The sequence below is a fragment of the Hippocampus comes genome, unplaced genomic scaffold, assembly GCF_001891065.2.
Source record: "Hippocampus comes isolate QL1 unplaced genomic scaffold, H_comes_QL1_v1.1 scaffold84, whole genome shotgun sequence".
Taxonomy (NCBI): domain Eukaryota; kingdom Metazoa; phylum Chordata; class Actinopteri; order Syngnathiformes; family Syngnathidae; genus Hippocampus; species Hippocampus comes.
The window spans coordinates 501215-516965 of record NW_017805144.1 but is presented as its reverse complement, the minus strand read 5'-3'; the positions used below and the strand labels follow the sequence as shown (position 1 = coordinate 516965).

The 15751-nt window shown below is 39.6% G+C and overlaps 2 protein-coding genes across 7 annotated transcripts in view; one reads left to right on the top strand and one right to left on the bottom strand.

The window, feature by feature from the left end:
* Positions 1-8172, bottom strand: part of zc3h11a (zinc finger CCCH-type containing 11A) — a 31808-nt gene extending 23636 nt beyond the window's left edge. For 3 of the 6 annotated variants that reach the window (XM_019867648.1, XM_019867652.1, XM_019867654.1), the window contains exons 1-5: positions 6423-7328; positions 5237-5377; positions 5031-5150; positions 1261-1384; positions 981-1163 (exon numbers count right to left, since the gene is read on the bottom strand). In XM_019867648.1, the coding sequence (XP_019723207.1) occupies positions 981-1163; positions 1261-1384; positions 5031-5150; positions 5237-5290 (481 nt within the window). In that variant the 5' untranslated portion in view covers positions 5291-5377; positions 6423-7328. Of the gene's footprint in view, positions 1-980; positions 1164-1260; positions 1385-5030; positions 5151-5236; positions 5378-6422; positions 7329-7643 lie in introns of those variants that run through there. The other 3 variants (XM_019867650.1, XM_019867649.1, XM_019867651.1) reach the window with 3 other exon arrangements.
* A 740-nt stretch (positions 8173-8912) lies between these two features.
* The window catches only part of sypl2a (synaptophysin-like 2a), a 33724-nt gene continuing 26885 nt past the window's right edge, over positions 8913-15751 (top strand). The window contains exons 1-2 of the mRNA XM_019867659.1: positions 8913-9115; positions 9341-9415. Coding sequence (XP_019723218.1) covers positions 9101-9115; positions 9341-9415 — 90 coding nt within the window. The 5' untranslated portion in view covers positions 8913-9100. The remainder of the gene's footprint in view (positions 9116-9340; positions 9416-15751) is intronic.

The window sequence follows — 15751 nt, the reverse complement described above, 5'->3', positions numbered from 1 at the left end:
TCTCGCCGAAATTTCGAAATCTCAGAGATATGGCGAGGCCATGAGAATGCGAGACGAGGGTATTATTACTATTGTGGCGACGCCACTCTAGCTTGTCCGCTGCTCTCTGCAGCGCGTGCGTTAGCGCGAACATTTACGCAAGCGCGTCTTTTGATTTCAACCAATCAGCGCTGACGCAACAACGTCACACACCCGACGTCACACACGACAACAGCTAAACTCAGCTAGCCGAGACGACACTCGAAGTCGGACGGACACGTTTTTCTGCCAATCTGTGTGTTTCCCTTTTTGTCCAAATATATTTTTTACAACAACTGTCTTGTCCACAGTGTCTTTTGTTCATTCCACTGGGGTTTAGCAAGTGTGTTTATAAAGAGACGAACATCTCTTTACTGTTACTAGTGTTAGTGTTTCAACACGGCTACGCTCGTGAAAGCAAAACAACAAACTCAAACGCGTCTTCGTTCAATGTTGTCAACTAATATCCGGATTAATTTTCGGCAAATTTTCCTCAATTCTCCAGACAGATTTTCATAAAAATTTGAAAAACCCGGAATTCCGGGAAAATCCAGAGGACTTTCATCTCTGATTAATGTATGTGCGAATGCGTTTGCTCACATGAAAAGTGAGTGGCTTCAACAAAATGTGTTCTGTCCTGAGTGGTTTAACACATCTAGATGTAAAAATCATGAAAGCTGGACTTCTGAAATGTTTTCTCATATTCAACTTTTGATCTGAATCCATCTGTATAGAAAAAGAACAAAGTGAAAGTGAGCAGGGAGCAGTTTGGGGTCTTGATGTCTTGTGCAAGGAGTCTGCAGTATGTGCCTGGGAATGGTCTTGAACTACGGTGGTAGGTAAGAACTTGACCTCTTGGCCACAGCTGCCCTAAAGGAATTGACCCGGCTGTTCCAATTCTTTTCGCGCGGGCTATAGATGTCATGAACTCAAACTACACTGAAACACACAAAAAAACTCACCGTCTTCATCCTCATCATCATCTGCTGGATTAATCACCACAGGTGGATGGGTGGGGCTTGGAACTGGTTCTTGGGTTTCTGTCTTCATGACTCCTCTCAACTGAGGATTAGTTGCAGTGGGGAGAGGAGTGGCTGGCAGCGGTGGTGGCTCTTCATGCTGCTCTTCCTCATTCTCGATTTGACCTGGGAAAACGTTATTTGTCATTTTAGCTGAACTTCACAGGTGGGGTTGAAATGCTCTTACACTTGCTAATGTAAAAGTATCTGGGAATACACTCACTTGTGTCCGGTGGGATAAGAATGCCATCAACATAACGTGGCTTTTCATGGAAAAAGGCACAGTGTGGTTTCTGGCAGCCGGCTGGATGGGTCTCCCAATAACATGGTATTTCCTTCCGTTTTTTCTGTATTAACGTAAGAGTTTACCATCATACAATAATATTAGAAGTATGGTCTGATTATATTCCTACTATGTCAATACATTTGAGTCTTTTTCAATCATGCAGATAAAATGGGCTTGTCTGAAATTGCTGAAGATTGATTAAAATAATAATAACAACAATAAGAAGAAAAATAATACAATAGAACTCACTCAGAAAACCTCTTCACAACACAAATAATTGTGGAAAGGATGTTGGTCTACTCAAATGTAGATGTAAAAACACTTCTCAGCCATATCTTTAGGGTTTATTTCTTACCAAAATGGTGGTTACCCAAAACAATCAAAATGCTTCAGAAACTCAAAAGGTAGGCTCAGAATTAACCACGTCATATCCGACCGACTAGTCATCCTTTTGTTGTTGCTGGATGTTATTTGGGGGGGGAATGTCACCAACAATTTCCTTTGATCAAATGTTTGGCTCGCCTGATTCACTGTCTTATACAAGAGAGTACTTTGACAGACTACTTCATTATGAAAAAGAAAAAAAAAACAGGAGCTGGGACATGAATCCCATCTTTGCAAAGATAATTATGCTTAGCTTTGATTACAATGTCAGAGAGGAAGTGCTGTCCGTTATGGGCAAAATTTTACAATCCCGATATAGGCAGGGCTCCAGACTAACTTTTTGCACTGGTTGCACGAGTGCGCCCAACTTTTTTTCCTGCACAATGAACACACACGCACACACATTTTGAAATAAAAGCAGGACCCTAAACATAACCTCACGCACATTTGTCACTGCACCATGAACATTCTACTCTTTTCGTCAAGTACAAAATAACCATGCAAATAAAGATCATGTGAAATTCAAGTCTCTTGCATTCTCATTCTGCTGATTGTAATGTTTTCAAGATTGAGAAAGGCCAAAATAGAAAGCATGATTTAAATTTCAATGCATCGTCCAGCTGTAATTTATGCGTTGTGCTACTGTTGGTGGCCGGGATTGCCAAATAATGGCCCTTTCCGCCTCTTTGAGGCTTGTTTACTGTGTGATTAGCCGGGTTTTCTCCTTGTAGATTAATAAGAGTAAACCTGGCACTCTTGTACCCTTTTCCCACTGAAACTAGCGGGCAGTAGTTATCCCTGGCTACACGCAACCAATTGGCATATTGTCCCTTTCCCATTGACCAACAAAAGGAGATTCTGTGCCCCCCCCCAGCCCCTAAACTTCCACCACTTTGCGTCTGGTTACGTCACCACGCTATGATTGCGTAGATGATAGTGCGACAGATTTCTTGGTGGTAAACAAAGCAACATGGAAGTGACTTTTATCATGCTTTTTACCGTCCTCAAAATGGTCGAAAAGCAGCGGAGGATCAACTCTTTGCTACTAATGAGACAATGTAGACGACGTGAATTTTTGGCCAAAATTGCAGGGGGCGCGCTATATACGAGGGCCAATGGCGCGCGATGTTATGACGCATCACGCACCGCCCTATGTCATCACGTAATTACCGGGAAGTCCCGTGTTAGGCTTTCAAACTGCAAGCGGAGGCGATAGGCGGCGATCACAACCCGCCTTCCATGGCGTGCTGGTGGTCACGGATCGACACTGGCCAGTGAGCCTTTCCCACTGCCCAAAAAAGCATGTTTACCCGTGGTTTTGCGGCAGTGGGAAAGGGGTATTGGACAAAAATTAACTGCCATTCAAAAACTGATCACTGGCCCCAGAATGAGCTTGTTCAGAAATGTTCACGAAGCCACAATACACAAAGTTCAGTTCACATTCACTCAAAATATGAACGAGTTAACGAACTTTTATTCATTAACCATGTTTAGGTATTCGACTGGTACGCGCCAACCATTCCCGATACGAACAGCGGAAAGCAGAGAAGTTGGGCGACTGTTCAATACAGACGTGCAGTTTTTGGGTGTGCGCATGTGTTAAATTCATCACATTCATTTAGGAAATGTGTATTCGCCATCCAATGGTGCTAATGTTAGACGTTGGATTTTTTCTAAGATCAGCGTTTTGCGCATTATGAGTTGTTCAGTGATTTCTGTCACAAAATACGGATTATCCGTCACATTTGGCAGCTCTCTGTTTCTAATAGACCAGGGGTGTCAAAGTCAAATGGACGGAGGGCCAGATAAAAATTTTTGCTGCAAGCCGAGGGCCGGACTGATCGAATGTTCATTGAAAATTTTAAAAATAACCACATATTGTTTATTGAACCAAATTTAATTGACTGAAAACCTAACAAATACATTCCAATATGGTCAGATAAATAAAGCAACATTTTTTTATGGCTATGTCAGTAAACTTTAATTTTCAACAGGCACAAAAAAATTTCCTTTGTGTAAAAATCCCCATAACATGAATGAAAGAAGCCGATATTATTCAAGGCACTATCACTAGTCCATATTTTCTTTTAGCAAAAGTAGGCTAAATTTACTTAAAAGAAAAACAAATAATAGTGCAGTAATTTTCGATCATTTACTCAAATAAAATATTTTTAAAACATAATTGGATTGAAATACAATAAAATAAAGTGCAAAAATGTATAAACCAAAAACAACACTTTCTTCAAGAAGTAACAAGCAGCGAAAGCAAATATTGTACTTTAATTTTTAAACTTGAACTGAGTAAAAACTCTTAGTATGTGATTGCACAGTATATTATAAGTAATATTCACTTCTTTGAGGCTGAGGCTGATACTCGGTGGTGTCTTAACTTTTCTACAAGTTCATCAATATTTGGGGTCAGGCTCTGAGCTGAGCAAATCCTCAACATTGAGTGAGGGTGTTCAGCAGTAAATCGACTTCTGTGTGATGTTTTGTTCAGCTTCATCAAAGAAAATAGTTGTTCACACACGTATGTGCTGCCAAACTTTCGACAACGTTTGAGCAGCCTGGATGCGCAGCGGGACCACTGTGTCGGGGAGGAAACCGTCAAACTGCGCAGCACGCACTGCCGTATCTTTGCAGAAACACTGCAATTGTGTTTCTGCTAATGCTCACGTTTAAAAAGAGTTGCTTTTTTTCGGGGTAAACTTCGTCACAAACTTTAAGTATACCGTTTTTAATGAAATCCCCCTTCCCCCTCCATGTCCATGTTCTTGTTTGCGTGTTTCGTTTCATGATGTCGTCTCAGATTACACCATTTCAATCGCGCCACACTTTCTCCACACAGAAGACACACAGGTTTTCCAGCTACGTCCATGAACATGTTCTTCGACTCTCACCTTGTTTGAAACCCCCGGTTCTCAGTGTCCACCTTCCGTTTTGCCATTTTTGATGGGTATCTGAAAGCTAATGTCACTGTTATGGGAACGACTGCTAGACGAATAAATATTTAAATAAAGCGGCCGACTGCTTGGCGCGTCACCGTTGCATTGTGGGAAATGTAGTTTTGGTGCGTGTAAAAGATCTGCGGGCTCTCGGCTTGCTGCGGTCCGCGGGCCGGTTCTAATAATAAATCAATATCATCCCAGGGGCCACTGAAAACATTCTCGCGGGCCGGATTTGGCCCGCGGGCCGGCACTTTGACATATGTGTAATAGACCCTCATGGAGATTAGGTGGTCAAAACTTCTCTCGATATGATATTGTACAGACATGCAAAATATGCTGCTTCATTAATTTTATTGTTTTTAAAGTGCTTCTTACTGTGATCTCCATGTGGCGAAACTTGCAGACATTCCGGAAGCAACGTCCCTCCTGCCAGAGATTGCAGACAGTCTCATTGCCCATCGCTGCTTCACAGTGCCTGAAAGGGCAGCCGTCTCCCTTGCGGGATAAATTAGAGACAATATTATGTGACTTAAGTGTAGGAATATCAGAATACCTGAATACTGAACACCAATATTGCTTACTTTTGTGCAGGTAGAATAGTAAAAGAAGTAGCAGTCATCTCCATTGTTAGGCATTGTGAGGCTGGTTTATGTTTTGATTGGCACCAATCTGGCTATGACTTTTGAACTCAGTCGCTGCTTCTTCCAAGCCAACAGGACTCCCTGAAAACAAAGATCAGGTCATTGTACAGTCTGTAACATAATTACAGATTTTCAAGACATATGGATTCCTAAAATATGGATACGATACGATCTTGTCACAAATGAATCCTCACGATACGATGATTATCACAATGTTGTGGGTTGTCGTAGATATTTAAAAATATCTCACAATACTAAAAAAAAAAAAAATGAATAAAAAAAAGTCACAATATCGATAGAAAAGAAAAACACAATATTGTGGTTTTTGTACAAAAATAATAGTGGTAACAAAAAATAAGCTTGCCCAGACATTTTAGTCATGTGTTCCAATTGGTGCAAAGTATCATGGTCTGTGTAGTTCATAATGCTGTTTGGCTGAACCAGACGAAAAGGATTTTTTCTTTTTTTTAAGATAAGAAAACCTTTATTAGAGAAGATAAGAAAACCTTTATTAGTCTCGCAATGGAGAAATTCCCAATTCACAGCAGCAAAGTTATGAAAGGAATAAGTAGAACAACAAAATATAGGAGCTGCTGGAAAGGCAGCCACTCTCGCGGCGCCATCTTGAGGTAAAAAAAACAAAAATAACACAACACAACACATAGGACACAGACAGTCGTGCAATCTTCACCACTTTCCTGCATATACTTTGTTGTCTGAAGCAGTTATAGATGAAAGAGGAGAGGATCAAAGTGTCCTTTTACCAGTGGATCAGAGACGTCATGCTGAAAATGTGCACGTCTGCTACAAGCTAAGTTTTGAAAGCAAACATGAAGCTGTAGCGTCCATTGACAGAAAGAGATTAGTTCACTTCTCCTGTCCCACGTCTCGCAATGGAGAAATTCCCAATTCACAGCAGCAAAGTTTTGAAAGGAAGAAGTAGAACATTTTTATGTTGCTTTTAATATCGTAACATGATGATGACAACAATATTGTGACAAAATTAATATTGCAATATCACCATTATCGTTACATTCCTATTACTAAACAGCAAAATCTTGACCACATAATATACTCAGTGAAAACAATATTTTTGTTTGCCTTGCATTTATCTGGTGCAAATTACCTGAGGTGGGCACAGGCAGTCTCTTCCTCTTTTGCAGGTTGATGATGGTGTGTCCTTGTTTCAGTATGAAGTCCTGGAGGAACACTTGATCCATGAGATAAGAGTGAAATGGGGGTGTGGATCGCCCAGGGCACTTATTGCTGGCGGATTGCTTAACTACACTGATGGTGGATTCAAGTCCTTTTCATGATCTGTTTTCTTTTTTTCTTTTTTTTAAGATTTTGTTTTTTAAATAATTTGTGGAACATGAACAATAAAAAACTGCATCTTAGTGGGGGAGAGATATAAAAATGCTTAATCTCATGTTGCAAAAAGGGCACAGGTGCAGCCTGGAGGATGGCAAAAACAACTCTTCTTGGGCTGGATGAAATATTGCACACTTGGACACATTTGCATGATCAAAGAAGGGGAAACGGCCAGGTATTATCAACCAATGTTGAAAGGGGGGAAAAAAAGTCTTCTGCCCAAGTATTCTCAAAGGAAGGTATGTTTTCCATTTCCAAGGATCACGGCAAAGGACCAAAGGATGATTTAAACCTAAAAAAAAATCAATCAAAAACACTCCCCACAGGACTGAAGGGGTTATTATTGCACACGTTTGAGAATTCTGACTATAGGGTACAACATCAATAATTAAATACTTGTTTTGTCTATCCCAACACTTCACTTATTGTATTATCAAATCATAAAATTCATATATTTCAGGTTGACTAATCCCATGTTTATCCTCTGAAATGTAGTTGACATGAACACTTTTTTGTCTGGTTTAGTTCCACTTTAAATAACATCAGAAAACATTCCAAATCAGGCATCAATTGGCATGCACAAGTCTCTTTCAATACAGTATTCGCTCCAGAAAGCCCTTTGATAAAATGCTGTCATATACTGTACAATTGCTAGTCAAGTTACAATTTGATTCATCCAAATGTTTGCGTGGCCACAAGTCACATTTATTCATGATTGTTCTCAATCCACGATTCATGATGATCACTTACCGCCACCAATGTCCAGGTTTTAATTGTCCATTACTCAATAAATTTGTTATTTCACCAATCTTCTTGGCCCCCCTTTTTGACGCAGACTCATAATTTGACATTTCTGAAATATCGTAATCTACAGTGTATCCCAGGACTATGAGTCTCCCACAATGCAGTTTAGAAACGGAGAAGCTCTTGAAACACACTAGAAACCGGGAACGTTTAACCAAAGGAAGATTCTTACCTAAATGTTTGGTTAAATCCAGATGGCGACTTTAACGGTCACGATGTGTATGTTGTAAAAAATAAAAATGAAAAATATACCTGTATATAACTCACGTAAAAACGACGAAACCGAGCGTTGATGAAAAGTCGCTGTTATTAGTCGAATGTTAGCTGAAGGCTAATTTTATATCATCAAAAAATTAATCAGTTGTTGCTAGTTAGACACAATATCAATAACTTCATTAAGGAAATGTAAAGTTCTTTCAACTTTAGCGTTGCGCAATTTTGGTTTGTTTGCGCTAGGAAACAAGAGGCCTACTCACACATTTCTACCCACCCTTACACTCAATGTAAATATTTAAAAAATAAACCACCCAACACCAGCTATATGTCATAAAACAGATGCAGCTATCAATTTTAAATCATAGAACTCGCGAGAATTACCAGTTTCTTGATTTGAAAAATGGTTTGAGGTTGAAGGACTGTCGTACAATCCTTAGCTGCCGCGTTCAGCCACAGGCAAAATGGCGGCTGCCCTGTTTGTTGTTTTTTTTATTTTTTTTTAACTTTATTCAAAAAATTTAAAAACGGAAGTTTCTTTGATGCTACAATGTATTATTTAAAATACAGTCACATAACAGAATACACTTAGTACCGTTTTGACAAAACGTCCATTTAGTGCTTCTCGGTCAGTCAATGGGACGGGAGTTGTGAGCCTCTTTTTCGTCAATGGACGCTACAGCTTCTTGTTTGCTTTCAAACTTAGCTTGTAGCAGACGTGTGCACAATTTCAACATGACGTCTTTGATCCACTGGTGAAAGGACACTTTGACTCTCTCCTCTTTCATCCATAACTGCTTCAAACAACTGTATGCAGAGAAGTGGTTAAGATTGCACGACTGTCTGTGTCTAATGTGTCGAGTTGTATGATTTTGTCATTTTATGTTAATTGTTCTGTTGATGGTAGCGTGGGCACCTGCAGCTCTCTTGTAGTTGAGAGGAAAGAAATTTCATCTGTGCTGCGCATACAGCACATTTGACAATTAAAGTTCAATTCAACTTGACAATTCAAGTTAACTTGAACTTGAATGCATTCAAGTTAAGGTGACTTTGTGATGGCAACGTAAGATGGCCGTCGGTGGCTTCACTCCGCCAGATGGCGAGTAAGTGGCATCGTTCGTCTACTATTCATAATAAATCGGTGGCGTAAAGCCATTCAATGGCGTAAAATCGTTGCCAAATTATTTTATTCTGAAAGGCGTAGACCGGATATACGTATATTCCAGTAGTGCGGTAACTGTCAACGGCTTCAGTTTCCCATATATCAGCTGGCACCCGTGTGCCCGTTTCGCTGTAGTGTCATAGTTTTCGTTGAATGCAATTGTTTTAATTCAAACTTGGCAACTTTTTAATCAGTTCTATCGATTTGACAAGTGGAGGATACTCTTTCAAACTTTCTACCTGTTCCACGTCTCGATGGACTCTGTTCAGGTAGGTGATTTTCCTGTGTTACCACAGGTTGTCATCTGTCAAAAGGTAGCATGTTGCTAATTTTTTTTGGCTAACAAGGCCAGGGCCAGTTAGCTTCAAAGTAACACGCAGGTGCAGGCAGGTAAGTGTTGTTATTTCACTGTAAGAGCTAATTCGCCCGATAGGTAACGTAAAGTAAATTTGCTTGTTTGTTCGTCATATTACTAATTTGTCAAATGTCCACAGAATACGGTGTCCGGATTTTCTCTGGACCTGGGACCATTGAAAGAACCACTTGGATTTATTCGTGTGCTAGAATGGGTACGTAAACGTAACCTAATTGTTTTAGATTTCTTGAGCGTGGTGGATGTGAAAAGACTTTGAAACAAACTTCGCAGGTTGTTATTTCCACAACATTTTTCAACATTGACGTGCATGATTTTTACGCCATAGCTTTCAGTTAAACGAGAAGTCTTAATTGTCTTTGGTAACAATGTCTATGATAACAAAACGTCCTGTGTGTACCATTGTTACATACACACATGCACACGAACCTGTATCAACTGCAGTTTGCTGCCAAACCGCTAACCGGGCTGCGTTATACTCTAGTCAGAGGGCTGATACATCGTATTTTGATTATGAAGTGAATACAATTGCTTTTATTAGTCCACCCTAATGTAGTTTTTGAGCACCTAATACTGTTTCATCGTGGTCGGATCAAGATTATGAATTCATTAGTGTTTATTTTTTATTTGTAGTTTCCCATGGCAACAAAGTCAAAATGTTCTCCACAGTCGAAACTGAATCCGAAATTTGAAACAGATTTGCGCTCAGAAAAAAAAAGCAGCTGCATGTGCTTACCAGGAGCTCTGACAAATTTGGCAAGTCAAACTCTGAATATCTACAAACGATATTGAGCGTACTGAGTAATCTGATAGCATTCTGTAGTAAAAAAGGAAATCATTTGAGGAATGCCCTATCCATTTGACCGCTAATAATGGAAACGTATAATGTTTCTGATGCAGTGTGCTCAAGTCTTTGCTACAGTGTAATGTAGAACTGTATGAAGGGTGTAGAGAAGCAACCAGAACTTGCAAAGCACTTAGCACAAACAAAGCCTATATTTTCTCTTCATAATTAAATACATTATGAACAGTAACTTTTAACAACACTATAACTGTACTGTATACAAATCCATTTGAGTCCATAAGCAGGCTATGTTCACACTGGGGAATGATGCGCAGTTCCAGTTTTTGGGGTTTTTTTTTGGATACTTTTATGTAGTCATTCAAATTACAAAAATAAATGTGTCTTCTAAAATGTTTGGAATATGTCGGTGAAGTGACACAAGTATACACAAAACACAATGTCGAGTGACACGCATTCCCAGAAAACAAATCATGTGGCGCAGGGTTTACAGAAGTAAATATGGTCCAGCATGTCAGTCTCAGTTCTGAACCATATGTGGCAATTTCAAGGATTTTGTGCTTGAATTGACCAGTACCCCCATCGACACTGTTCGAAGGTATCTGGTTTTCACAGTTGTTTTCTGCTCCTTCATCCGCCATTTTTTTTTCCTTTTAATGACATCAAGGTGGTGCGTTTAGACTGCAGTTGCATCGGATACATATCCGATTTATATCCATTTACAGATGTTGCCTGAGTCGGATTTGAAAATAAAGATGAATTCTACTGTTCAGATTCGCTTCACAAAAATCTGATACTGTACATGATAGATTAGGGGAAAAAAATCAAATTGACAGCTGTATGTATGACCATATTCATAAAGGCTTACTAATGGGGTGGAATACTGTTGCAGATAAACACACTCACACACACACACACACACACACACACACACACACACACACATAGATAGATAGATACATACATACATACATACATACACACACATATATGTGTGTGTGTGTGTGTGTGTGTGTGTGTATAGTTTTATGAAGTAAATCTCATCTTTAAATTAATATATTGTAAATGTTTTTGAACACTCCCAAAACGATGTATGACACGTACTGTATATAAAATAGTATTCTATTGTAGTGGTGGGTGGCATGGTGATAGACTTTTTAGCACATCAGCCTCACAGTGCAGAGATGCAAGGTTTGAGTCCACAAAGGCTCTGGCCTTCCTTTGTGGAGTTTGCATGTTCTCCCCGCGCCTGTGTGGGTTTTCTCTGGGTACCGATACTTTGGTTTCCTCCCGCATTCCAAGAACATGCATGAGACAGCTCTAAATTGTCCCTAGGTGTGAGTGTGAATGATTGTTTGTCTCCCTCTGTGTGCCCTGCGATTGACTGGCAACCAATTCAGGGTATACCGAGCCTATTGCCCGAAGTGAACTGGGATAGGCTCCAGCACACCCGCAACCCTCGTGAGGTGAAGCGAATTGCGAATTGGAAAATGGATGTACAGTATTCTAGTGGTCTCTATGTACTATAGCTGTGCCTTTTTGAGCCGAGGCCTGGTGGTGTGGCACGTGATGCCAGCGGGTCTGCTTGTGAGTGTCTTGGCGTGAGCTGTGGCCGACAGAAACTCAGTGCGGGTGTGGTTATGTGATTGTGTTTTGTTGTTCTTAGTTCAGTAAATGGCTGAAAAGTGGGCTGGCAACTATGGCTCTTCTTTTCCACATGCAAGGGCATCACATTCTACAGGAATAACCCATAAAAAAGATCACTGAGAAAATCTATGAGCAGGTGCCCAAAAAATGTACCCTAATGTTATGGGAAACTCTGGACCTCTATTTCTGCATGAATAGATCATAGAATATGATTGGTTCTTCTTTGTCACAACAAAAGATAAACAGTCTTAAATTAGTACAACACAAATCATTATTTTTGAGGGGACACCAACTAAACATTCACAGTAGCTAATTAAAAATTAAGTCTTCCCGTAGGTAAATAACTCCTTAAAGAGCTAATAGTAATCAGGAGTGAGCCAACCAATAGCCCAATCAATGTGATGAATCGTGTTGGTTAAAGCTCCCCTGCCCCGTTAAAAACACATCGGTTTTGTAGTTTTATGACCTTGCGGCATGACTTAACCCATGCATTGGGTATGCGTTGTGCATAAGACCAGGGTAATTTAAACCATCTCTCTTTTGTCCCTCCCTAATTCACCCAGCTCGACCCCTCCAAGAGGATCAGCTGTCCCAGCCTCTATTTTCCCACTCCATCCATCTCTCCCTCATTGCCCTCCCTTAATGGACATAGAAGTTATATCATAGTAATACATGTCTGTACTGAATGAAACGCTTCATTTCTTCAAATATTGAAGGAATTATTTATTCAACACAATGCAATAACATAGTATTCATTTTTATTTCAGTGTGGGACGTAGAACATGAAAAAAACATTTTAAAAAGAGATTTTTCTTGGGGTCCCTAAGAACACGGACATAGATTGTAAACATTTCAGTGACACATTATATTAAAAGGTTTTGTTTATGCTGCTGGTCATGCACTGTGACATTGCATTTTGATGCACACTCTATTGGAGCTTACATTTATTGTGTTGCAGTTTGGGGTGTAATGAAAACTAATTTGAATCAGAAAACCAGTTTTGATTTAAGCAAACAAAATCTAATCATTCCACTATAATTGTACCATCCTTGAATTGTATCACGCCCCGTTTATTGAAGGGCATATCAAATTGTATTTTAGTCGAGAGATGCACACACCTGACACGGACATGACAAAAGCTCCAAATACACTTCTTTCGTCTTTCAAAAGTCTTCTATTTACTGTACTGACAAGTTAGTCCACATTGTAAAATGATTATCTTCTTTCAACAACAACAAAAATAGTCATTGCGTCATAGCGTCTTGAAGTGAGCCGTACCATATTGGATTGAACCGCTTAATTTAACTGAATGAAACTGTAGCATTTGTAAATGTACCATCTTTGAATCGTATTGCACCTGATTTTTTTTACTTTTTTTGAGTGATACACAGTCCTAGTTTTTATGCATGCATCCATCCTGTCATCCATCCATTTCCAAATCCACTTATGCTCACAAGGGTCGCAGGCGTGCTGTAGCCCATCCCAGCTTTCTTCGGGCAGCAGGTAGGGGACACCCTGACCTGGTTGCCAGCCAAGCACAGGGCACATATAGACAAACAACCATCTGGGCTCACACTCACACCGAGGGACAATTTAGAGTGTTCCATTAACCTGCCGTGAATGTTTTTGGAATTTGGGAGGAAACTGGATTACCCGAAGAAAACCTACACAGGCACGGGGAAAACATGCCAACTCCACACAGGAAGGCCGGAGCCAGAATCTAACCCTGCATCTCTGCACTGTGAGACCGACGTGCTCACCAGTTGACCACTGGGCCGCCCTCCTAGTTTCTATGCAACCAAAATACCGGGTACACAAATAATATCGATACGGTAGTTTGAAGGAGGAGCTCAACTTGCTCTGCCCATATTGCTCAATTTACCCCATGGCTACCATGTTGAATTATCTACCACAGCTAATATGGTACAGTTTGATGCTAGCTTGAGAACCCAATTTTTCACATTTATAGATGTCCTAACTTGTTTATGAAACAAATTTAAAAAGAATTACTTTGGAATGTGCACACTCATGGGCGTTATGGAGTAAATTCACTTTCAAGAGTAAAAAAGATTTTCGCAGAGGCCATATATGTCTGACTTCTGCCATGTGGCTCTTACCTTCACAGGTTCCACAAAATAGTCTTCCCATAAATATATCGCACCATTCCTACTCCTTATGACTGATTGTCTTGTAAAGATGACTGCAAGAGCGCAGCAAGTTTAATGAGGTTAAGAAAAGAGCTACAAGATCAGCTAAAGACTGAAAGAAATTTCTGGCACATGCTAACTTCCCTGGCTAGAAATCTATGATAAATTAAACATAATGAAGTAAAACCCAAAATCTTAAAAAGACTGGTAGTGTCATTTTTGGGTGGACAAGCAGGACCTTTAATTCCGGGGACACGATGAAAGCGCCGGATCCAAAAACAGCAGAAACTACATGAAGATTCTTTGTCTCATTGCTGAGAGCAACGTGGATTTACCTTACCACTATTAAAGTGTTTAGTCGGATGTAGAGTAAAATACAAAACCACCTGCTGAGATCTGAAAAAATTAAATATTTTAAAACAAATCTCCCAATGATCACGGTATTTATTTAAAAAATTATTTTTGTTGAAATGCACTGCTCCAAATTAGTATGCATAGTACTCACATTTCGTAGTTTGAAAAGAACTGGAAAGGTGGTTGTATTTGCTAAACCCAAAAGCCATTTCAATCAAAAACATCTGAGCAGGTCAAGTTAGATTTGAACATCAGGCTTCTTATTTGATAGCGTTCATTCATTGAACTTGTGTTTATACCGACTGAGCGAAGCCCTTATTAAATGTTTTAAATAAAAAAACACCAAAACGTATTTTCACGTTTTGATGTTTTTTATGAGTTAAGCGGTGCCTGAGTGGACGATAGAGACCCAATATTAATATACCAGCCACAGCAAATAATGCAAAATTAAATGCTCAGGTATTCTTTGCGTTCTTTCTATTTCTTCTTTTTCAGTCACGTGAACATAAGCTAATTTGTAATTCACTCTATGTTTAAAGGAAGTGGATATGCCTTAAATTGCACTTTGAGGTCTTTTTCATTCACGGGCTATGGATAAAAGAAGGTATCATGCTTTTTTATGCATTGTAAATTGTGTTCATAAAAATCTAAATGGCCATATTTGATATTCTCATCATAGGTAAATGGGTTGTCACTTGTATCCTGCTTTTCTATCTCGGGTACTCAAAGCGCTCTAACACTGTTTTCTCATTCACCTACTGATGACACAGCATCAGAAGCAACTCGGGTATCAGTATCTTGCTAAAGGACACTTCCACATGGTTACAATTGGGGAATCGAATGCCAAACCTCTGGATTGGGACACAACCACTCTACCACTGAGCTATGCTGCCATGAGCTAAATGTTTTTTGTTTTTTGTTTTTTTTTAAATGGGCAAATGTGATTTATAAGATAAATGGAAGGACAAACATGTCTTGTTTTCTTGCTGAAATCCGTCATGTGACGCGAATCATGAGTATTTTGATCCACCCCAATACGTCATTATCACTTACTATTTTGTGGATTTTATGTGATATTAAACGTCTGTGACCGTTAATGTTAAAAGATGAATCAGTGATCTGAGATTTGTTCCCCCTCTTCATTTATCACCAAAGTTGAATGTTTTCAGAGATGAAAGTCCTCCGGATTTTCCCGGCATTCCGGGTTTTTCAAATTTTTATGAAAATTTCTCCTCAGAATTGAGGAAAATTTGCATAAAATTAATCCGGATATTAGTTGACAACATTGAATGAAGACGCGTTTGAGTTCGTTGTATTGCTTTCACGAGCGTAGCCATATTGAGGCACTAACACTAATAACAGTAAAGAGATTTTTCTTTGTGTAATAACGACAGAAGACATGATGGCGTTTGACTAATGGTTTAGTAGAACAAATGGCAACTCGCAACAACAGTAGCAAGCGTCATTTTGCCTCTTGGGTTACCATCTCAACTCTACAACGTGGGGGATAGTCCCCAAACAATTTTCGTCTCTTTATAAACACACCCGCTAAACCCCAGTGGAACGAATAAAAGACGCCGTC